The following is a 24,163-nucleotide window of genomic DNA, read 5'->3' as shown; positions in this document are numbered from 1 at the left end:
CCATGGTGGTGCATGCCTTAGTTACCTCTAGACTGGACTACTGTAATGCGCTCTACGTGGGGCTTCCCTTGAAGACGGCCCGGAAGTTACAGTTGGTCCAACGTTCGGCCGCCAGACTAATAACGGGGGCGAGTTACAGGGAGAGATCTACTCCCCTGTTTAAGGAGCTCCACTGGCTGCCGTTCATCTTCCGGTCCCAATTCAAGGTGCAGACCATCATTTATAAAGCCCTAAACGGTTTGGGACCCGCCTACCTTCGTGACCATATCTCCTACCATAAACCTGCCCGAGTTCTCCGATCATCAGGGGAGGCCCTCCTGTCGCCACTACCTATATCTCAGGCTCGCCTTGTAGGAACAAGGGAGAGGGCCTTTTCTGCGGTGGCCCCTCGCTTGTGGAACTCGCTGCCCATTGAAATCAGGCAAGCCCCCACCCTTTTAGCCTTCAGGAAAGATTTAAAAACATGGCTCTTCCGGTGTGCTTTCGGAGAGTAAATGTTCTATGTTACTCCCCCCAATATTTATCCTCTAGACTGGTTCACTATCTGATGTCCCGTCCCTCGAGGTTTTTATTCTGATCCCTTTCTCACCCAGAGTTTTAATTTTTAATCTAGTTTTTAAATGTAGTGTTCATGCGGCCCGCTCTTGTTATATTGCTGTTTTGATCTTATGTTGTACTGTTTATTTTATGTAATGTATTATTTAATTGTATTATGTTATGGTTATATTGTATTGTCTTGGGCATGGCCCCATGTAAGCCGCCCCGAGTCCCCATTGGGGAGATGGTGGCGGGGTATAAATAAAGTTTTATTATTATTATTATTATTATTATTATTATTATTATTATTATTATTATAACTTGATGTAAACTTTTCTGTTATCACTGTCACAGTTCTTATCACAATTTACCAGGCAGGTCAACTATTTCAGGTCTCTTTAGCAGGTTTTAATTACAGTTCAGCAAGCAGGTAGTTAATGGGTTAGTCACTGCAGGACTTAATCTTCAGATTGGTGTCTTCAAAATTAACTCTCATTCATACATCTCCCATTCAATTCATTCATACCCACACATATTAAATCCACATTTCTCAAATCTGCACATTATATTTTGTAACACAAGCATTAAAATGGTCCCTCTTACTTCTGTGACTGAAGAGCATTTATTCCCCACCCACTGATGTTTTAAAATACCAGTTTAATTCACTGAACACAATGGATTTTAAGGAAATATTTTATTGTTTTAATGCCTTAAGACTAATTTTGTTTTATTATTACAAGAGATGGCCCAGAGCATCCAGTGCGCCCCATCTGGCTTGCACTCAACAGACACATTCCCAGAGGTTCCAGGTTTCCAGGCTTCCCGCCAAGCACGTGTTCCTCTAAGTTGCTTCCAGAAATCGGCTGCATCTTAAATAATGTACCAATGTGGGTTGGGCTCCTTCTTACACAGGTACCTTTTCTTATTGGTGCAGGGATTGTCCCTCCAGCAATGCTTGGTTGTGCAATTCGGCCCGATGTAAATGCAGTCGCCGTCGCCTTTGGGCTTCTTCACATCCCAGTACCTGGAGAAAACGAATGGAGGGTCAGGAGGGTGAACACCACAGTATTCTTCTTCCCAGGAAGATTAGATTTGGAGGGAGGGAGGGAGGGAGGGAGGGAGGGAGAGTGGCAGCAAATGGAAGCGAGTGCAGATTGGGACAGAATTCTGCTTTCCCTATAAAACCTATTCCTGGCCTTGTTGGGATCGCCCTACTTGAGGTCCTGACATGAGCCCTGAAACAGAGTAGGAAGGCAAACAACAAGATGATGATGATGATGATGATGATGATACATATAGTTTGTTCCAAGCATCAGTATTTTATAGGACTGATTTTTGTTTTATCTTGTTCAGGCTGTTCCCGCCAAAGATGCAAGTACCGCCCTGGCCCAAGAACATGGGGATTTTCAGCAGACACAGAGGCAAGGTGCTGCAGCCCTGGTTCGTGAGAGCTGCTCAGCAACAGAACTCTCTCTCTGCCCCGGAGGGAGTGTGGTGGAGGCTCCTTCTTTGGAGGCTTTGAAACAGAGGCTGGATGACCATCTGTCAGGAGGGCTTGGAATGCGATTTTCCTGTTTCTTGGCAGAATGGGGTTGGACTGGGTGGCCCACGAGGTCTCCTCCAACTCTAGGAGTCTATGATTCTAAGACAAACCAGTTTCATTCCAAGCATCAGCCCTATCATCCCAAAATCCTCACGGGAACATCACCCGCCCCCCGTAACTCACAACCCTAACTATCAGGTGCAGGGTCTGAGCCTGGATTATTTCAGTCCTCCCCATTTGCTGGGTCTAAGTGCAGAGACTCACGTGGTGCTGATCAGTTGGAGATTCAGCCACTCTACGCCGAATTTCAAAGACTGGTTCTTCCGGAGTCCGATCCAGTAGCTGTTATTGAGGCGCGTGGCCTCCTTGTCAGCAAAGGCCTGCAGAAGGACGGACAGTCAGAGGGAGGCTGGCGCATCAAGGCACTCCAATTTGAGCACACAGCATTAAACCACAACCGTTGAAGTGGTGCCAAACGGCAATGATTCAATGGTGTAGATGCCCCCTGAGTTGCCCCACATCCCTGCTCCTGCTCAGGAGCCGTGTTTACCTCTCAGAATTAGGGTTCGTTCTAAAAAAAATGGGTTTGCCACAATATCCTATTGTCCTGATCCGCTGCCTCTTCTCTTCACAAAACACAATACGGAGAAACAGAGCAGTCAAGCCGTTTTATTCCCCCCCACCCCCACCCCCCCCCCCACCCCCGGTCTCTTGAATTTACATACAGAGATCAGGGCGATGCTTTCATCATGGGAAAGTAGGGGAGGAGCACCAATCGTGGAAGAAAGTTCATTTTCAAAACCATGGTGTTCTTCAGTCGGCTCTCAGTGTCTATCGGCTGAGGTTTGGTTCCAGGGATTGTGGAATGCCTGCATCATGCCTCTATGTGCACAGTGATATTGATAGGAAGTGGACCTAAGTCTGAACATGGAATTCATTTATATTTCATATGCACCTTATACACATCACTTGGAGGCCATTTTATACCCTGTATCTGTCTATACTAGAGTTGGAGTCTCTATATATGTGTGTATGGGGGGGGCTGCGCTTTGTAGAAATATTTTTGATCCCCTTGCTCAAAATCTTTTCCTCTTATTTAGAATCTTTCCCCTTAAATTGTTGATAGTTAATAACTGATTAAGACAGAACGCAAGGTTAGGTTGTACAAATGACTGTGAGCCTGCCGAGGCAAGCCAATACAAACAGCTATGACATTTGGCTGACCAGATAATATGTACCTAATGTGGACCATGGACATTTCCTGATTTAATGTTCAGTTATTAATATGAATGGGAAGTAACTACAGTTAGTAAAATTCCTTTGCTAGATTAGCTTTCTGCGCATGCCTGAAAAAAATGCTATACAGTGTTCCCTCACTACATAGCAGTTCACTTTTTGCAGATTCACTGTTTTGTGGGTTTTCAATAAACTCTAAAAGAATATTATAAATCATAAAAAATTACAATTTACAGCCTAAGGAAGGGAGGAAGGAGAAGCCAAAGGGAGAGAAAAGGAGCCCAAGCAGCAACGGGAGGAGAAGGAGGCGATTTATCAACACACGATTGGTTGATAAAGACTTAAAATAGTGTCTAACTACTAAAATAATGTATAACTATTAAAATAAATATAGCGTCCCTACTTTGCAGATTTTTACTTATTGTGGGTGGTCCTGGAACGTAACCCCTGCAATAAGTGAGGGAACACTGCAATCGGAAAGGCCGCCCCAAAAGAGGCCTGGCAGGTCCTTTACTCAGCGTGACCTGAGTCGGTCACCTACTATTTGGCAAAGAGTAAAGGGGTTGAAATCCAATCTGCTGTCCGCGTCTTCCTTCCAAATATGGCAGGCAGATTTATTTATTTATTTATTTATTTATTTACAGTATTTATATTCCGCCCTTCTCACCCCGAAGGGGACTCAGGGCGGATCACATTATAACACACTTAGGGCAAACATTCAATGCCCATAAACACATCAAACAGAGACTGAGAGACACACGCAGAGGCAGTTAACCTTCTTCTGAGGGGATGTTCGATTCTGGCCACAGGGGGGAGCAGCTGCTTCATCATCCACACTGACGGCACTTCCTCATTCCAGGTCGTAAATTAGTTAATCTTGCCTCCCCACTTTATAAGTGGTACCTTATTTCCTACTTGATAGATGCAACTATCTTTCGGGTTGCTAGGTCAGCAAGGAGCAGGGGCTATTTTTTATTTTTAATTGACGGGTGCTCACCCCGCCACGGGCTGGCCTCGAACTCATGACCTCATGGTCAGAGTGATTTAAGGCAGCTGCTCAACAGCTGCGCCACAGCCCGGCCCATATGTATATATGTTGGTTGGTTTGTACCACAAAGACTCCTATGCCACTTGATGGATCTGGTCCAAATTTGGTACACAGGCCCTTTGTGACACACTTTAATATCACTCAGGGGCATTAACAGTGAAATCCACCTTTGTGAGGAAGGGGTTCCAAAAAGTAAAAAAAAATGGCAGGATGCATTTTTACTGGTCCTAGGTATGTACCGTATATACTTGAGTATAAGCTGAGTTTTTCAGCCCTTTTTAGGGCTGAAAAGCCCCTCTTGACTTATACTCAAGTGAGGGTCCTGGCAGGCTTATATTCAGGCTGGCTTATACTTGAGTATAGAAGTAATCAGAGTTGGACAGGCTTATCTTACTGAAGTCTTCTTAATATCTTAATTTACAGTTTTATGTAAATATTCAAAAACAGTTAACCTACTGATGCCTCAATGAATGTAGTTTTATTGGTATAAAATTTACCAGTAGCTGTTGCATTTCCCACCCTCGTCTTATATTTGAGTCAATAAGTTCTCTCAGTTTGTGGTAAAATTAGGTGCCTCTGCTTATATTCAGGCCGGCTTATACTCGACTATATACGGTATGTATGCAGGGCTCAGATGAAGCCACAAGAGGGCAGTGTAAAAATATAAAGGATTAGCTACTGGGAGGCAAAAGGGTATCCGTACAATGAGGCAAAAAACACGGCCTTGAAGGCCGCAGTTGGTTATCCAGGAAGTTAGCAATTTAACGAAGATGTATATTTTGGGAAATGAGTGAGTTTGCCTGTGCCTTGCTTTGAACTTGAAAAGGTATTACTTACCAAGAAAAGGCCAAATGAAGGGTAGTAGCAGGAATGGGGAAAGGTATGAAGGAAGGAAAGAAAGATAAAGGATAAAAGAAAATGGAAGAGAAAGGAAAGAGAGAGAGAAAGAAAGAGAGAGAGGTGTATGAAGGGAAGCAAAGATAGAAAGTAAAGAGAGAGGGAAAAGCCTTGTGAGGGAAAGGGAAGCAGAATAGGAAACAGCCACAAAGAAAATGCCGGTCTGCACAGCGCCAGGTATGCACCCTAGTTTATAATACTTTTGTGTATGAACAACAACCTTTGTGTGCACCGAACCATCAGAAAGCAAGGTGTCCCCACCCATCCCAGCCCCCATTGTGACAATTTTGGAATATTCCAGGTTTTGGGATCCCAGGTCAGGTGTGAGCAGCCTGCCTTGCAATTCACTATCGCTGTAGTTCAGTTTGTAAGCCTTGGCCGCTCCCCTAGAATTAGTTCCCCGGAAATTCTGGGCATCAAGCATCCCCACCAATGAAGTCGACTGAATTGTACTTGGTGGTTGATTGATTTACTGCTGTATTAACTCTTGTTTTATTGTCTTACTGTGTTTTATTATTTTTTGTATATGGTTCAATGTATTTATGCTGTTGTTTTTGTAAATTGTGCTAGTTGGGCCTTGCCCCGTGTGAGCTGCCCCGAGTTCCCGTGGGGTGATGGTGGCGGGGTATAAATAAAGTTGTATTATTATTATTATTATTATTATTATTATTATTATTATTATTATTATTAAAGGCTGTTGAGCTGCGCGTCACCCGGAAGATGCTGCAAGGCCTTTTGTGGGGCTCCCCAAAGTTGGAAGAGTGCCACTCCCTCCCCGACTTCTATGAACCTGTTCCTCTCCAAACTTCACGGAGATCAGCTCTGATTCCCGCTTGATGCATTCCTGTATCGACTCTTCCCAAGTGAATTCATCTTCGGAAAAGTAGTAGAGGTTCCTGTTGTAGATGACCCACTCACCAAGCATCCCAAGGAGCTTATCTGGGAGGCAAAGCAGGAAAGACGGAAAGAGGGGGGGGGGAGGAGAGAGAATGATGGTGGGTTTTAACATGCTCCATGCACCTGTGCACTTCCTAGAAAACAAGAGCAACAACCACAGCAAACTGCCAAGTTCATATGAACGACATGCAGGAAGGCTGTTGTAACCCAACTGCAATGAAGGTTGAAATATTGTAACCAAATCTCAAAGTGTAAGGCCCATTACTCCACTGTACTACTACTACTACTATTACTACTGCTATTATTATTTTACTTTTCTCCCACAAATGGGACTCAAAGCGGCATACAACTAGAACACAACTCTATAATACAAAAGCCCTCATCCCACAACCCTACACATAAACAAAAAATGACACATTATATAAACCCAAATTATATAAATACAAATAAAAACATTAAAAACACACATATATCATATCAGTTTAAAACTGTACACTTCCAGCCACTGAGGTTATCCTAACATATTAACATATGAAAAATATAAAACAGTTCAGAGCTCCATAACTCTGTCGGTATGAGCCTTGAGCCTTATCTGACCGAAGTGACTAGTCTTGTGTGTTATCGAGAAAGGCCTGCTTCCACAAGAAGGTCTTCACTTGGGAGCGAAAGGCCAGTAACGAGGGGGCTGCCTGTACCTCTCCGGGAAGGGAGTTCCAGAGCCGCGGGGCCACCACCGAGAAGGAAGGCCCTCTCCCCGGTCCCCACCAACCTTACTTGTGAAGGTGGAGGACCAAGAGGAGGGCCCCTCCTGATGATCTCAGGGCTCGAATGGCTGATAGGAGGAGATGCGGTCCCTCAAGTAGGCTGGACTTTAGACCATTTTGGACTAAAGACAATGCCTTGAATTGCGCCTGGAAACAAACTGGAAGCCAGTGTAGCTGCTTCAAGAGTGGGGTAGTTCTTTCCCTGTATCCTACTCCCGTGAGCAGTCTGGCTACTGACCTTTTCACCAGTTGCGGTTTCCAAACTCTCTTCTGGGGCAGCCCTATGTAGAGCATATTACAGTAATCAAGCCTGGACATGACTACCATGGCCAGATAAGACTTTCCAAGGCATGGGCGCAGCTGACGCACAACTTTTAACTGTGCAAAAATGCCCTCCTGGACACAGCCAACACCTGAGCCTCCGAGGTTAGCACTGAGCCCAGGAGGACCCCCAGGCTGCGGACCTGCACCTTCAGGGGAAGTGTGACTCCAGCTAGCGCAGGTTTCAGCCCAATACCCTGATCAGCCTTATGACTGATGACTAGTACCTCCATCTGGATTCAGTTTCAATTTATTCTCATCCAGTCCATCACAGCTGACAGGCACCAGTTCAGGGTCAGGATGGCATCCTTGGCATCACGTGGAAATGCGTAATAGAGTTGGGTGTCATCTGCGTACAGATGGCAACGAACTCCAAAACTCCAGATGATCTCTACTACTACTACTACTACTACTACTATTACTACTAGGGCTGGACTTTAGCACAGCAGGTTAATCACCAAGATGCAATCATCTTGCCAACCAGAAGGTTGAGAGTTTGAAGCCCGGGTCAGGGTGAGTTCCTGACCTTTAGCCCAGCTTCTGCCAACCTAGCAATTCGAAAACAAATGTGAGTAGATAAATAGGAACTACATGACAGCGGGGAGGTAATTAAGCTCAATGTTTTGATCAGAAAAAAAGGAGTTAAGCTTATGAACAAAGAAAGCTCTTCGACAGGGAGAGGGAGTGACAGCACCCCCTGGTGGCCAGAACTGAGCACAGCCTCCAAAAATGCCGAAAGATGGGAAAAGCCTATATAATAATAATAATAATAATAATAATAATAATAATAATAATAACAACAACAACAACAACAATAATAATAACTTTATTCTTATACCCCGCCCCATCTCCCCGAAGGGACTCAGGGCAGCTTACATGGGGTTATGCCCGGACACAACAGCACAAAATCAAAACAAAAACAATAAACAAATCAGCCAACAATAAAACATCAACATGGATAAAAACCTCTACTTGTTGTCTGTCTTATCATTGTTATAATCGGCATTGAATGTTTGCCGTATATGTGTTTTGTGATCTGCCCTGAGCCCCCTTCGGGGTGAGAAGGAAGGGCAGAATATAAATAAAGTAAATAGTAACAACAACAACAACAACAACAACAACAACAACAACATTATTGGCTATTTACTTTTCTTCAAAGCTTGAGGTGAGGTACAACATTGTTAATATGCCATTAAGACATATTAATTCAAAGACATAGCAGACCTAAATCTAAAACACATTAGAACTACTCATGACCAATAAATGCCCATTTAAAACCTGCAATTTTAAATGGGAGAGGGGGGGTTGAAGGCCTTACCGATTTCTGCTTGGAGCCTGTCATTTTCTTCCACCGATTCCAGGAATTCCGAGGTAAGGTTTAGCGCCAAGTCAATCACTTCAAGGTCTGAAAAGCGGACCAGGCTCAGAATGAGGCCAAGGGGCCACGAAGGCCTCAGAAGGAGCCACTTCCCCAGCCTCCTTCCCCGTTTAGAAGAGAAAATTGAAAACGATGAGCTGCTTTTATCTCACTCGAGATAAAAGCGGGAAGAAGAAGAAGAAGAAGAAGAAGAAGAAGAAGAAGAAGAAGAAGAAGAAGAAGAAGAAGAAGATGATTCTGAAGCCCAGGAAAGATTTAGTATCAACAAGGTAAAGACTGAGGGTCCCATGCAGACTATACAGCTATAGCACTCTGAACCTATCCTATAGAATCCTGCAATTTGTGGTTTAGGAAGGAGTACAAAGCATCCTCGGCATCCACACTGCGGAATGAGAGCAATTTGACCCACCTTGAGCTGCTGTGGGTCAGTGCAATGGGGCCCTGGGAGCTGTAGTTTCGCAAGGCCTTTGTTCTCTGCCAAAGTGTGCAGGTTCTGTTGGAAATAGCAACCTCACAAGCCTGTCGCTATTTATTTGTTATTGTATATATTTGCTAACCTGTATTCTATGTGTATGTTGATTTTCCAGTTTGACTGACCTCTTTGGTGTGGGAGGGGTTATAGACATGTGATTGTACCGAGTATGTTCAGACTCAGGACTTCATTTTGTATTCAGTGCTCAGTGGAGGTGGATGCATGTTTGCAGCAGACCTCAGGGGAAGTGGATGCATGTTACTGTTTGGACTTTAATATTAAAGTATGCTTATGGACTTCAGTGAGTACAACTATACCTAAAGGCTATGGACTATTGATTAAGAAGTGATACCCTGTGTACTCAACACAGAGAAACTACATGCTGTCTATAACTGAACTTCAGTAAGAAATGTGCCTGTATGGTGAATTAATACAAGATGTCTGTGAGTAAACAAGATATGTTATTTTTCAAAGAAGACTTTGTTTATCATCTCTGAGTGCACATTTTAACTAAGAGGTTTCAAGGTAGTGTATATCTTTTGGGCAACTTCAACTGCATAGAAACAACCATCTTCTACTAACCAAATATATTTTTGTAGTGACATGTCTTTATCCTTGGCAGTTTAAATATATGGTTCTTGCAGTTTAACAGCTGATTTACCTGTGTGCCATTACATTAATACTTGTGAATATCACTTGTTAAAAGAGTTGACTTCTAAGAAGGTCATGCTTTTCTTGACTAATGGTTTTCAAAAGGTATTTTCCACATATTCATGGAGATTCACATTTGCCAAAAGGATATGTGCCCAGAGACTGGTTGTAGTTATTTTCCAAGAGGTTGTGTCCAATAGGTTAGAGTAGCCTCGACCCAGTTATTTACTATGAAGAAATGTAGTTATTATTTTTGTAAATAAACTTTTTGTGATTTTAAAAACAGAACTCTATATCTTTGCCTCCTAAGCTCTACATTTTTTTCCAGCCACAACGCTTCACGCTCTGCTTGCTGAATGCTCAGCATACGCATTCTGTTCGTATTTACTGTGAAGACAATTCTATTTCCTGTTGGAAAATGCTATAATTACATACTTCTTTTGCATTAACTTCAGACCTTTTTTGCACCGGACTGGGTTTTTTTTAATAGAAATATTATTATTTTCTGTGCAGAGAATTGTGTTCTTTGTGCAGACAACGGTGTTGACCAGGCATGGGCAAACTTTGGCCCTCCAGGTGTTGGACTCCATCTCGCACTGTTAGGATTTGTGGGAGTTGAAGGGAAAGCTGAAGTTTGCCCATGCCTGCTTTAGGCCCTTTGAAGTTCTCAGACCGGGGAGCCCCCGGGCCTCCCTAAACTGCGAATCCCAAGACCCCATGGGAAGGCGGCACTTCCGCAGCCCTGCGCCTGGAACTTACCGTTCTTCTTTTCAAATCGTGTGTCCTGCTTGATGGCAAAGGCCCGTAATACGGCCAGTGCTTCCTTGATGTCATTGAATTTACCGACTTCTTGGTAATCTAGAACCCAGAAAAGAAAAAAAAAGAGGTCTTCCAAAAACATTTGCTTGAGGCCGGACACCATGGTGAGGATGGGAAGGCCTGGTTTTGAACTAGGGCTCTTCACACCTTGACATGATGATCATCATAATGTTGTTGTTGATGATGATGATATATGTATTACCCACCTCTCCTTACGGCCTGCCTTTCATTACCAAGGGCAAGGAGTCTATTCTTGCTGACTACGGATCAAGCCAGCCCTTGAGGGCAGAAGGCCTTCCTCCCATCCGTGGGGCCACCAGACATTGAAGCTGCCCTGACTTTACAAGGCCTCAGCAGGGCGGCAGGTGACTTGGAGGTCTCTCTCTCTCTCTCTCTCATTCAAGGGGGTCACCATAAGTCAAAACTGGCTTGATCGCAGTCAGCAAGAATAAACTCCTTGCCCTTGGTAATGAAAGGCAGTCCATAATGTTACGGTAATTAGCTGGCCAAAGTTCTGATTCTTATCCTATTAACTATCACACCAGAAGCAACTTGCAGTCTCTCAAGTTGCTCCTGACACGAAAAAAAATCCACCTGTAATTTAGCCTTCCTTTTTCCAACTGCCTTACACCTCACCAATCAACCCTGGCGCCCCTGGTGCATCGCATGATGTGCCCAAAATACGACAGCCTCAGTTGGGCTGGCTTCCAGGGGGTGTTCAGGCTTGGTTTGCTCCAATTTCTTGGCTCTTTTGGCCCTCCATGGTGCTTGCAGAACTCTTCTCCGGCCACATATTTCAAAGGTGGCCAAACCATGCCTTATATTTATTTTAGGGGAAATTTCATAGGGACCTTTAGCACCCCAGCTCTGCTCTAACCACTGGAAGTGACCCTCTAGCCCATGATGGCATTAACCCTCACGTGTGGGGGTGTCTTCTCTGCTTCTTCACCTTCCCATGAGCCCTCTCTCAACCTCCCAAGGTGGAGGCATACCTTAGATTAGCTCCCTGAGATACTATTTTAGAAGGGAGTTCCTACAACAAAGCTTAGTTTCTTTCTCCAAACAATTGGCATGTTGGCTCCTTAAACCATGATCTCTAACTGCTACATGCACTCGAATAAGTCCACCCATGGCTGCAAACAGTTCAAAAACAAGCAAGTGCAGTTGCATTCAGCACCATGGAGAGCAGGAGAGCGGAGAAGAGCCTTGCCCTTCCTCAACGCAGAGCATAACATTCTGCCTACGTTTTGTGCATTCTCCCTCGTTGGCATTTGGCCACCCATGGTGTTTGCAGAACTCTTCACCGTATTTCAAAGGAGGCCAAACCATGCCTTATATTTATTTTAAAAGGAGATTTTATAGAGACCTTTCACATCCCAGCTCTACTCTGATCACTGGATGGGACCCTCCAACCCGTGATGCCATTAACCCTCACTTGGACTCTATGCCAGGCCCAGCAGAGTTACAAAAACCACCACTGCCCTCCTCACTGGCAGAAGGTGCTTTTGGTTCCCGGGTGGCATTTTTCTAAAACAGGAAGTGGCTTATCTCGCTACTAAGGTTGTGCATTCGGGGTAAACCTTGACCCATTTTGTGTTCTGGCTTTCGGTGGGGGCCCCAATCCTTATTTTGGGAGCCTCCTAAAATTGGGAGGACAGATATCTGTTTATGCCCAGGGGTGCTGAAAGATTCATTTTCTATTGGCCCATTTTAGTGAGGGGGGCTTCCTAGGCTTCCCTTCCTGCGCGCTTTGAGGAGGCTTCTTCTTACCTGCTATTTCTTTCTACTCTAGAGCAGGCGCTTGGCTGCAGGCACTGGCAAGTGCACATGCTTTCTGGGCCTGCACGCCCCATGTGCATTCTCCTTGGAAAGATTGTATGTGTGTGGTGTGCAGGTCCAGAAAGCATGAGCACCTGCCAGTGCCTGCAGCTGAGCGCCTCCTCTAGAGTAAGAATTTCTCACTCTAGAGGAGGCACTCAGCTGGAGGCATTGGCAGGCATGCGCGCTTTCTCTCCGGGTCTACACCATGCCAGCCAGCCATGCACTCTCTCCATTCCAAGGCATTTTAAGAGGCTTCCCACTTCCACGTAAGAAAGAGTGATGACCTCCTGGAAGAGCTGTTTTCGGGGAATGTGGATTTACTTTTTGTTTGCTGGGAGATTGATGAAAAAGATTAAACTGTGATGCCAAAAAGCAGACTTGGAGCTGGGATCAATTCTTGCTTGCTTTCATGGCTAGCTGATTTTCATACTGGATGCGGGGGGGGGGGGGGGGTCCTGTTATGTGCTGCCAACGTACCAAAATAAACAAAGGAAATAGGAGAAACGAATTACGTGCAATGCTATTTGCTACATAATGAAAGACTCCTCTGTGCCTTGTGGAGGGTGTTTGGGGGCAAGAGAAGGGTTATCTCCCAAGGGTGCCAAAGTGGGTGGTGTGGCCCCTTTGGGTGACCTCGGGCAAGAAGTCACTCTCTCCCAGCCTCAGAGGAAAGCAAGAGCAACCTCTGGGCTCACCTTGCAAACAGAAGAACCTGGGATAGGGCTGCCTGAGGTTCTCCTTAAGGCAGAAGATACTTGAAGACACACAACAACAATAACAACAACAACTGCCTCCAACCCACAATTCCACCCCTCCCCTCCAAAAAACTCCATAGCAAATATAGAGAAACAGAGGAAACCAATGCAATTGAAGTTGACTGAATCGCATTGGTGGTTGTTTGATATTATTACTATTGATATTATTATTGTTGTTTAAATCTTTGTTTTAACTTGTTTTATCATCTTCTTGTGTTTAAAATGTATTTGTGCTGTTACTTTTGTAACATTGTGAACAGCCCCAAGTCCCCACGGGGAGATGGTGGCGGGGTATTATTATTATTATTATTATTATTATTATTATTATTATTATTATTATTATTATTACAGATGTCACCATCAGTTCCTGGAGTATAGACTGCAAGAAAAGAATCAGGGAGTTGCCACTGAGATAAAACAGCCATGTAGGCTGTCCAAAAAAAAAGTTATATTTCCCATTACATAGGTAGAAGGTAGAAACACTTGAATTCAAGGGAACGTGAAAGGGCCATTTAATTGAAGGGGGGCTGATCCTACTATTGTCCACCATTGGAAACCAAGGGAGGGTCAACCGAGCTTAGCCATGGCTCAGTCATGTGCTCAGATTTGGGGCTCTTCATGGAAAGGCAGGTTTGTGCCCTGAAGCAAACCCACCCAAGATCCTTCTGCAGACCCTTATTTATTTATTTGTTTGTTTGTCTGTCTGTTTATTTGTTTATTTTCATCATTTCTATGCTGCCCTTCTCACCCGAAGGGACTCAGGGCAGCTCACAATCTGGCAAAATTCAATGCCAGTATACAGTACAAAAGATAAAACATAAGCAATTAAAATAAGCAATTTAGCATAATACAATAAATACATTTAAACAGTACAATAAAAATACTTAAACCATTCGTGCACAAAAACCTTGCACGTAAACCTTCCTTTCCCCCTTCCCTTTCTCTAAAAAGTCACCCCCCCCCTTTACTTACAGAGAGTAGTCATGGTCACTACAAGAACCAAGAGGATCAAGGTCAGGAGGAGGAGGACCAGTTCACCCCGTTGCGTTTCAAAGAATGGCGTCTTCACTTTGGAGAGAGGAAACAGGATCCGGACTCAGAAATGGCCGGCGGCCCCAGTCCTCCCTGCGCGCAAGACTGTCTTGCACAGGAGTGGGGCAAATGCGCCGCAAGGGGAACCCTTGCAGGTGCAAAAAGATGCTCCCCAGCATTGCGCATTTTACCACATCCTGTGCGGTGGTGGTATTTAGGGCAGGCTGAACATTCCTCGTACAGAATGCTTGGGATCAACGGCATGGTGGATTTTGCATTATTTCACATTGTTGAACACATGCACTTGTTTATACATAGATAATTAAATATCTTAGAAAGGGGACCCAAGTCTAAACATGAAATTCATTTATGTTTCATATACACCTTATACCAGGCACAGGCAAACTTGGGCCCTCCCTCCAGATGGTTGGGACTTCAACTCCCACCATACCCAGCGGCCTCCGGCCCTTTCCCTCTCCAGGTGTTTTGGACTCCAACTCCCACCATTCCTAACAGCCTCCGGCCCTTTCCTTTCCCCGCTCAGCCACTTAAGCGGTAAAGGAAAGGGAAAAGGAAAAGGAAGCGTCTTGAGGCTGTTAAGAATGGTGGGAGTTGAAGTCCAAAACACCTGGAGGGCCATAGTTTACACACGCCTGATTTAGGACCTTGTCCACCATCTGGGAATGGAGAACCCACACCCAGAGAGACTGCCACTTGCTATTCGCTCTGTGGATGATGGCACACCGTCCGGGTAAAGGATGGGATCTAACCCAGATGCTTTCTCCCACTTGGACTTGGAGAGTCTCCCAGGTCCAATCCCCGCCTCCCCCACCCCCTTCCCTGACCCTTAAACTCCCCAACCCCAGATTCCTAGCCCTTTCTCCGCAAAACCCTGAGTGCAGGATACGTACCTGGGAGCCTTCTGCCTGCCCTCAGCCGGCTTGGTGAGGCTGTGGGGAGAATAGCTGGCGCTCAGTCTCTACACTTCGAGGACAGCCCACATAATAATGATAATAATAATAGTAATAATAATAATAATAACAACAACAACAACAACAACAACAACAATGCTTCCCTGCTTCTCTCCTCTCCTCCCCCACTTTCCCCTTTTGTCATAATGGATAAATCGGCCTCATGTATATGTCAAGGGCAAGATTGGGGGCAAAATTATGGGTTGGGATTTCAACCTTAAATAGGTTAAGGGCCATTCCATGGGGAGGAGAAGGCATTGGTGCTCCACCTTCTCAGCTGTCCAGTTCCTCTCTCCTCTTCTCCCCATTTTCCTCTTTTGTCTTTGACTTTGTTGTCGTCTTGCAAGAGCCAGAGAATTCTGAGGATGAGGGATTACGAAATGAAGTCTCTCAGAGCAATCAGGGAGAATCACAGACAGGTCAGGCTGACCTTGCATACTTTAGATAAACTTCTGTTTCCATAGAGAAAAGGCCTTGGGAAGACGGGGAGGGTGAAGAAGTCTCAAAGGAGTGTAGGTTAGATCTCAGAATGCAGGGCCTGAAAAGTAGACCAACTAGGTCTTCCCAGCGCCTCCAAGATAAAGCCTGGAAATACAGGTGCCTTCAACATGATTTCATGGAAACCTGGCCTGGCTTAAATTAGGGGCTCTAGTTCCAAGCACTTCAGAGGAGACAACATTACTAAAGGTTAAACAGTCTCCTGTCCATGTTACCAAGTTTCCAAGTCCCTGGTTCTTGAAATGTCAAGATTGTTTCATGCTCCTGTCTTTGCTAATGTACCTTGGAAGAGTTTTGCCTGGAAGAGTTGCCTGTATTCATGTTCCTGGAATTACCTTGGATTATTGCTATGTTTTTGGATTTCTAGCTTCTGAGATGTTCCTTGGCATTCTTAAATTACTTCTATAGAACCATATTTTGTGTGTTGCAAGTTATATCCTGACTGCCACTTTTGGATTTAACTGTTTCCCCCCCCCCCTTTTTATATTCTCTCTTCAATAAACATAATACGGATAAGACAAGGGTTGTTTCCCAAAGAGAAAAAAGTGTTGACGCTGCCTCATGGGTCCAACCGCTATTTTCCTGCCCAAGAAATCTAAAGGGCCAGAAGAAGCTCCAGGGCAGAGGGAGTCAAGGGGCTCAGGCTCCTTTTCAGCTCTCGCCTTTTCCCACTCCACTCAAAGAAGGGGAAGGTTTCTTCATTAATAAGAAGCAAGGCACAGGACCCACGCCGACCTGTGAATAAGCTGACCCAGGTTTTGGGGGCTGATTGTTTGACTGAACTTTTTAGGCTCTTACATGAATACTGTTGGAAATGCAATCATACTTATTACTTAATCTTGGAGAGCGAAGGATGCCTCACAATAGGGGCAGCAGAAGCTGGGCTACAGGGTCTGAGTGGTCTTCCTCTTTGCCAACTATCCTGCTCTGTCTGTGATATAAAATAATGTGCTCTGAGGGGTTTCTTCTCCTTCCCATGAGCCTGCTCTCAACCTCCCAAGAGGTTGGTGCACCTTAGATTAGCTCCTTTTAGAAGAGAGTTCCTACAACAAAGCTTAGCTTTGTCAAAGGCTTTCATGGCCTGAATCACTGGGTTGTTGTGAGTTTTCTGGGCTGTCTGGCCATGTTCCAGAAGCATTCTCTCGTGATGTTTTGCCCACATCTATGGCAGGCATACTCAGAGGTTGTGAGGTCTGTTGGAAAGTAGGCAAGTGGGGTTTATATATATATCTCCGTGGAAGGTCCAGGGTGGGAGAAAAACTCTTGTCTGTTTGAGGCAAGTGTGAATGTAGCAATTGGCCACCTTGATTAGCATTGAATGGCCTTTCAGCTTCAAAGCCTGGCTGATTCATGTGGGGATTTTGCTACTGCAAGAGAAATGGGGGGCTCGGGTCCCACTCCTCTGGGGAGTCAGCCACCGTTGGAAATCGCATTAAAAGCACACCCAACAGATGGCCATCCAGCCTCTGCTTTAAAGCCTCCAAAGAAGGAGCCTCCGTACATCGGATGCTTAAAAATTGGCGAAAATCCCCTGGGAGTGTCCAATTCCCCCGTGTCTCTTGCAGCCATAAAGGCCCACTCCCTGCTGGGCAATGATGGCCGGCCTCGGACACAGCCCCTGCGGCCAAGCTGACACAAAGGCCCCACCCCCAGCCGTGACTTTTACTGGGCTAATAAGTTTTCCAGAGGTCGGCCCAATTCTATCAACAGACAAGCGAGAAGCACTTCCGGAACCAGATGATGAAAAACTGGAAAATAACTTGGAGGGTTCCCATTCCACCATCTTTCTTGCAGCCACGAAGGCCCCACCCCTTTACCAGGCAAATAACCCACCGTTGCATTGGCCCCTGGAGCACCGCCCCGTAAATGCTTAGCAGGGTGGGTTATCCGACTTCTGGCCAGACAGTGGAATTGAGAACTGCCAGCATCTCCTTGAGAAATCAGTTGTGCACCTCCCTAAGCACCGCTGCTATTATGTGCTCGACTATTTCATTCTGTGATGCCAGGATGGCGTCTTACCCCAGACCACCCCAGCAGGCAATACGTGGAAATAGCCAAAGTGTAATCCATTTCCAAAGAAAAAACCAAATGCACTCTATTGCAATGCCATTTCTGCTACATGATAGGCGGGCAGAAGGAAGGACTCTGATCTCAATAGGAAGCTTCGTTCCGTACACAGGGACAACGTGAACAGAAAAGGTTGGAGAAAACCAAGTAACAAGCTGAAGGAGAACAACGCTCCGACAGTAACACAACAAGTATTGGACTTGATAAAGTGCGTAATTCCCGCGTCCCGGTTGAGGGAAGAAGAGGTAGTTTTGAGTACTTTACTGGATGACAACGGAGTTATAACGCAAGCTCACCGGCGCACTGGTTAGCTGTCCTTTGTGCAGAGATAAGCCCATTATCTGCCAATTACAGCTGAATCCAGTTAAATGAAGACCAACCAATTGAGAAGCTTTGAAGTAGAACTGCTCTGGTTCCTTTCCCTGCAACTCTTTGGACGCAACCCAGGTCATGATAAGCCTCCTATCCCCTCATTGCTATAAAGAAGAGCATTGTGCAACATATTTGGATGGGGATAGGGTGCCTGGAGTTTAGAAGACAACCACTTGCTCCAGAACCTTGCCTAGGAATGGGAGGTTTGAAATTGGTCGATAGTTTGATAGAATTGAGGAATCAAGGGATACCTTTTTTAGAATTGGTCTGATAGTTGCCTGTTTCAGGCTAGATGGAAATTGCCCTTGTTCCAATGAGGCATTGATAATCTTCAGAAACCAATCGACCAACCCCCCCCCCCCCCCCCCCCCCCCCGGCAAGCTTTATAAGCCAAGTAGGACAAGAGCACATGTGGTTGGTCTCATTGCTCCAAGGATCTTGTCCACGTCATCAGGCCGAACAAGCTGAATCGAATCCATCAAAGTTAACTCTACAGATGCTCTAGATACCTCAACTGGAACTGTATAAAAGTTGGCGTCCAAGTCAGAGCGTAATTGAGCGCCTTTATCTGCAAAATGATGCGCGAACTCACTGCATTGAGTGACTAGGTTGTTCACGGGCTCCCCCCCCCCCCCCCCCCGCCGTAAGGATGAAGGAGCTCCCGGACAACCCGGAACAACTCTGTTGATCTATTTGTTGCAGACACGATGCGGGCAGTCGAGAAAGCTTTTCTGGCTGCCCACAACACCACAGAGTAAGCCTTAATAGAGATTTAAGAGAGTTCTTTCTCCCACCCTGGACCTTCCACAGATATATAATGCCCACTTGCCTAGTTTCCAACAGACCTCACAACCTCTGAGGATGCCTGCCATAGACGTGGGTGAAATGTCAGGAGAGAATGCTTCTGGAACATAGCCAGACAGCCTGGAAAACTCACAGCAACCCAAAGATTAGTTTCTTTCTCCAAACCACTGTCATGTTAGCTCCTTAAATCAGATCTCTAACCACTGCATGCACTCAAGTCCTTCAATGGTTGCAGCCTCAGTTCAGAAGCAAACAAAGGCAGTTGCATTCAGCACCATGGAGAGCAGGAGAGCTGAGAAGAGCGTTGCCCTTCCTGAACCCAGAACATAACTTTCTGCCTACGTTAGGTGTGTTCTCCCTCCTTGGCATGTTTTGCCTCTTCTCTCCTGGGCAAAACCTATTGGCCTCACTCTGACGCACCCGTTTTTATCTGTGATATAATGGATGGTATATTCCCTTTTGTTCCGCTTTACATAAGAAATCCCACAGAGATGTTGCTACAGCAGCATACAAACATACGTGTGACTCCTCTCCGAAGACCCGCTCTGCTCACTGCAGGAGTTGCTGCAAAATAATAATAGTAATAATAATAGTAATAATAGTAATAATAATAATAACACAGCGGCTTTAGCACAGCGGGTTAATCACCAGCTGCACCTGCAGTAAATCTTGCCAGCTGAAAGGTTTACAGTTCGAAGCTGGGTCAGGGTGAGCTCCTGACCTGCAGCCTAGCTCCCCACCCACCTAACAGATCGAAAACAGCAATGTGAGTAGATAAATAGAAACCGCATTAAAGTGGAGAGGTATTTTAGGAACCACATTTCAATCAGAAAAAGGAGGAAAAAGTTTGCAAATAAAGAAAGCTCTTCAGCAAGGAGATGGAGTGACAACACACCCCTGTGGCCAGAACCAAGCACAGCCTCCACAGATGCCGAAAAGAAGGGGAAAATACCTGTTGTCTGTCTTGTCATTGTATAACCCGCATTGAATGTTTGCTGTACATGTGTTCTGGGATCTAGCCTGAGTCCCCTTTGGGTTGAGAAGGGTAGAATATAAATGCTGCAAATAAATAATTAAATAAACCACCTAAACTGGGCTCTCCAGGCCAATGGATACTCCACCACGGACATCAGAAGAGCTGTAAGGCCAAGAACAAGCCATGAGAGTCAAGACAAAGATCCACCCAGAGGAAAGGTGTTCTTACCAGACATCAAGGGAACCACTGACCGCATAGGGAAGCTGATGAAGAAGCACAACCTACAAACTATCTACAGACCCACAAAGAAAATCCAGCAAATGCTATGGTCAGCGAAGGACAAAAGGGATCCTCTCACCTCAGCAGGAGTCTACCGGATACCATGCAGCTGTGGACAAGTCTACATGGGGACCCCCAAACGCAGCATTGCCCAAACAAGAGTCAAAGAACATGGAAGGCACGGCAGGCTCACTCAACCAGAGACATCAGCCATAGCAGAGCACTTGATGAACCAGCCTGGACACAGTATATGATTTGAGAACACAGAAATGCTGGGCCACTCCAACAACTATCATGTCAGACTACACAGAGAAGCCATTTAAATTCACAAGCATGTCGACAACTTCAACGGAAAGGAGGAAACCATGAAAATGAACAAAGTCTGGCTACCAGTATTAAAAAACTCAAAAATCAGAATAGTAAATAAGAAGCAACACTCTGAAAACAGAGGAGTTCCAGACATGAATCAGGGACAGCTAACAACTCTGAACAAAGGATGCCCCCAGGCAGGAAGAAGCCAGGAGATGAAGCTATCCAATGCTAATTAAGGTGATTAACTACAACATTCACACTGGCCTCCAACTGACAAGAGTTCTTTTCTCACCCTGGACTTTCCACAGATATATATAAACCTTCCTTGCTTAGTTTCTCCATACCTAACAACCTCTGAGGATGCCTGCCATAGATGTGGGTGAAACATCAGGAGAGAATACTTCTGGAACATGGCCACACAGCCCGAAAGACATACAACAACCCTGTGATCCCGGCCATGAAAGCCTTCGACAACATTCAGTGCCTTGATTACAATGACATACAATGAGACACAAATACACAAGCAAAGAGAAAGGCTTCTCCTTTCATTTCTGGCTCTGGAGGCGGTGGTCATCTCCAGCTCTGGGGGAGGTGCTCTTCTCCATTTCCAAATCAAGGAGCCTGCATTGTCCTCAACACCACCTGGTTGTGTGGCTGGCATGACTGCTTGGAGTACCTTTTTGCCCTTTCCCACTGAAGCAGTGCCTATTGAGCTACTCACATAGAATCATAGAATCATAGAATCATAGAATAGTAGAGTTGGAAGAGACCTCAAGGGCCATCTAGTCCAACCCCCCGCTAAGAAGCAGGAAATCGCATTCAAAGCACCCCCGACAGATGGCCATCCAGCCTCTGCTTAAAAGCCTCCAAAGAAGGAGCCTCCACCACGGCCCGGGGGAGAGAGTTCCACTGCCGAACAGCCCTCACAGTGAGGAAGTTCTTCCTGATGTTCAGGTGGAATCTCCTTTCCTGTAGTTTGAAGCCATTGTTCCGTGTCCTAGTCTGCAGGGCAGCAGAAAATAAGCTTGCTCCCTCCTCCCTATGACTTCCCCTCACATATTTGTACATGGCTATCATGTCTCCTCTCAGCCTTCTCTTCTGCAGGCTAAACATGCCCAGCTCTTTAAGCCTCTCCTCATAGGGCTTGTTCTCCAGACCCTTAATCATTTTAGTTGCCCTCCTCTGGACGCTTTCCAGCTTGTCAGCATCTCCCTTCATCTGCGGTGCCCAAAACTGGACACAGTATTCCAGGTGTGGTCTGACCAAGGCAGAATAGAGGGGGAGCATGACTTCCCTGGATCTAGACGTTATTCCCCTATTGATGCAGGCCAAAATCCCATTGGCTTTTTTAGCTGCCGCATCACATTGTAGGCTCATGTTTAACTTGTTGTCCACGAGGACTCCAAGATCTTTTTTGTGCATGTTTTTGAACTGCTAGGCTGGCAGGAGCTAGGGCTAACTGAGGGAGCTCATCCCATATCGCAGATTCAAACTGCCAAACTTCAGGTCAGCAGTTCAGCACAAGGGTTTAATCAACTGTGTCACCGCTGCCCCTTGATAAGAGAAGCTCATTGCCTCGATCAGGGCTTCTTAAACTTTTCCCACCTGATACATTTTGACATGACCCCGGGTAGATCTATATATATAAAAGGGTGATGGAATCGCGGCACAGAGCAAAACAACAAAAGTAAAGGTCCCCCAACCTCGAAATTTCACAACACAACCCATCATCCACGCCTTAAGGTTGAAACAACAAAAAACCACCTCACGCACCTCCACATGGACAGAACCCACAACGCACCATCGGGAGCCATGCCAGGAGGGAAAGAGAAAGCCTCATGGCCGCCGGCAAGAGGAAAGGCAGGCAATGGGAAAAAGCTGTCCCCTGGGTCCTAGCGCCCGCCCATCATCCAAAGTATTTATCTCCACTATCCCTTATCCAACCTTCTACAATATCCAACCCATTTTAATACTCAATATTTTAAATATATGCTATGAACCATGCCAATCAACACAATCTGACTCCTAATATTTTAACAAGCTTAAAATCACAACACCAAATAAAAAACAACACTCTTAAAACACGGGAATGCCAGACACTAAACAATCAGGGCCAGCTAACACCTCCCACGATCTGCCATGCAGGACACAATCCAAGCACTCCCAACAGATGGCCACCCAGCCTCTCAATAATAATAATAATAATAATAATAATAATAACAACAACAACAACAACAACAACAACAACAACAACAACAACAACATACAATCCTAAGGTTTGTAGAGACCCCTAAGAATCATCCAGTAAAACTTCCTTCTACCACACAGGAGGACACAATCCAAACACTCCTGACAGATGACAAATACATACAAATGTCTATACTAGACAATGTTGAAGAGATAAGCAAACACCATAAAGGTTCAAAGCATAAAAAGAGATGTGACATGTAAGGGCCACAGAAATAGTCAGGCCTCTCTGAGTATAGAGCTATCTTCTTTCTATATGAAAAAGATAAGCAAATACTATAAAGATTCAAAACATAAAATGCACTATGTTATTTAGAGCATCATGTGCAAACATTATTACCTGAGAGTTAATAACAATAATGAAATAAGGACAGTCAACTGTTGTAATTCACAGTAGTATCTTCCAGACTGTAATGTTTAAAGGAAACTGTAATTATCAAGGCTTAAATGTGGACTAAAGTCAAAACATATCAAGTAGTCTCCACTATTTAAACAGTTTCTGAAGACTCCAATTGGATTTGACAACCCTTACAGTTTCCTTTAAACATTACAATCTGGATATACTACTGTGAATTACAACAGTTGACTGTACTTATTATTTTCATTATTAGATAGCTCTAATAATGAAAAGAAGATAGCTCTACACTCAGAGACGCCTGACTATTTCTGTGGCCCTTACATGTCACATCTCTTTTTATGTTTTGAACCTTTAGAGTGTTTGCTTATCTCTTCGACAAACTCCTGACAGATGGCCAGCCAATATCTCCACAATCTCCACAATAAAAATAATAATATATTCATACAGTCACAGAGATAGCAGAGACCCCTAAAGGACATCCAGTCCAACCCCTTCCTGCCATGGAGAACACAATCCAAACATTCCCAACAGATGGCCATACAGCCTCTTGATAATAATAATCCTAATAACAATATCACGGAATCCTCATGTTTCCAGACAGCACTAAGAATCATCCAGTACAACCTCCTTCTACCATGCAAGACCACACAATCCAAACACCCCTGACAGATGGCCATCCACCCACTATATAATAATAATGATGATAATAAAGATAATAATCATGATGATAACAGCAACAATAATAATAATAATAATCATAGAACTATATCATCCAATAATTTGGAGACACCCCTAACAGCCATCCACCCCAACCCTTTCTACTATGCACCAAGACATAATCTAACCATTCACAACACTTGGACAACGTATGCATATTATACAATACTACACATCGACAAAGACCCCCTCTACTCTCACCACTTTCACATTACACAAACAACCAAATACAGTAGAGTCTCACTTATCCAAGCTAAATGGGCCAACAGAAGCTTGGATAAGTGAATATCTTGGATAATAAGGAGGGATTAACGAAAAGCCTATTAAACATCAAATTAGGTTATGATTTTACAAATTAAGCACCAAAACATCATGTTAGACAACAAATTTC

The 24,163-nt window shown here is 44.8% G+C and overlaps 1 protein-coding gene across 5 annotated transcripts in view; it reads right to left on the bottom strand.

Annotated features, from left to right (window-relative positions):
- Positions 1-1,216: 1,216 nt before the first annotated feature.
- LOC103280903 (CD209 antigen) overlaps positions 1,217-24,163 on the bottom strand; it is a 57,621-nt gene continuing 34,674 nt past the window's right edge. For 3 of the 5 annotated variants that reach the window (XM_062981726.1, XM_062981725.1, XM_016997652.2), the window contains 8 exons: positions 19,403-19,447; positions 15,083-15,121; positions 14,112-14,207; positions 10,504-10,602; positions 8,562-8,648; positions 6,052-6,200; positions 2,345-2,460; positions 1,217-1,561 (listed from right to left, as the gene is read on the bottom strand). In XM_062981726.1, coding sequence (XP_062837796.1) covers positions 1,408-1,561; positions 2,345-2,460; positions 6,052-6,200; positions 8,562-8,648; positions 10,504-10,602; positions 14,112-14,207; positions 15,083-15,121; positions 19,403-19,447 — 785 coding nt within the window. In that variant the 3' untranslated portion in view covers positions 1,217-1,407. The remainder of the gene's footprint in view (positions 1,562-2,344; positions 2,461-6,051; positions 6,201-8,561; positions 8,649-10,503; positions 10,603-14,111; positions 14,208-15,082; positions 15,122-19,402; positions 19,448-24,163) is intronic. The other 2 variants (XM_062981728.1, XM_062981727.1) reach the window with 1 other exon arrangement.

Source organism: Anolis carolinensis, chromosome 5 (assembly GCF_035594765.1).
Source record: "Anolis carolinensis isolate JA03-04 chromosome 5, rAnoCar3.1.pri, whole genome shotgun sequence".
Classification (NCBI taxonomy): Eukaryota; Metazoa; Chordata; class Lepidosauria; order Squamata; family Dactyloidae; genus Anolis; species Anolis carolinensis.
Note: the sequence above shows the minus strand (reverse complement) of the source record. Positions and strands in the feature narration are given on the sequence as shown.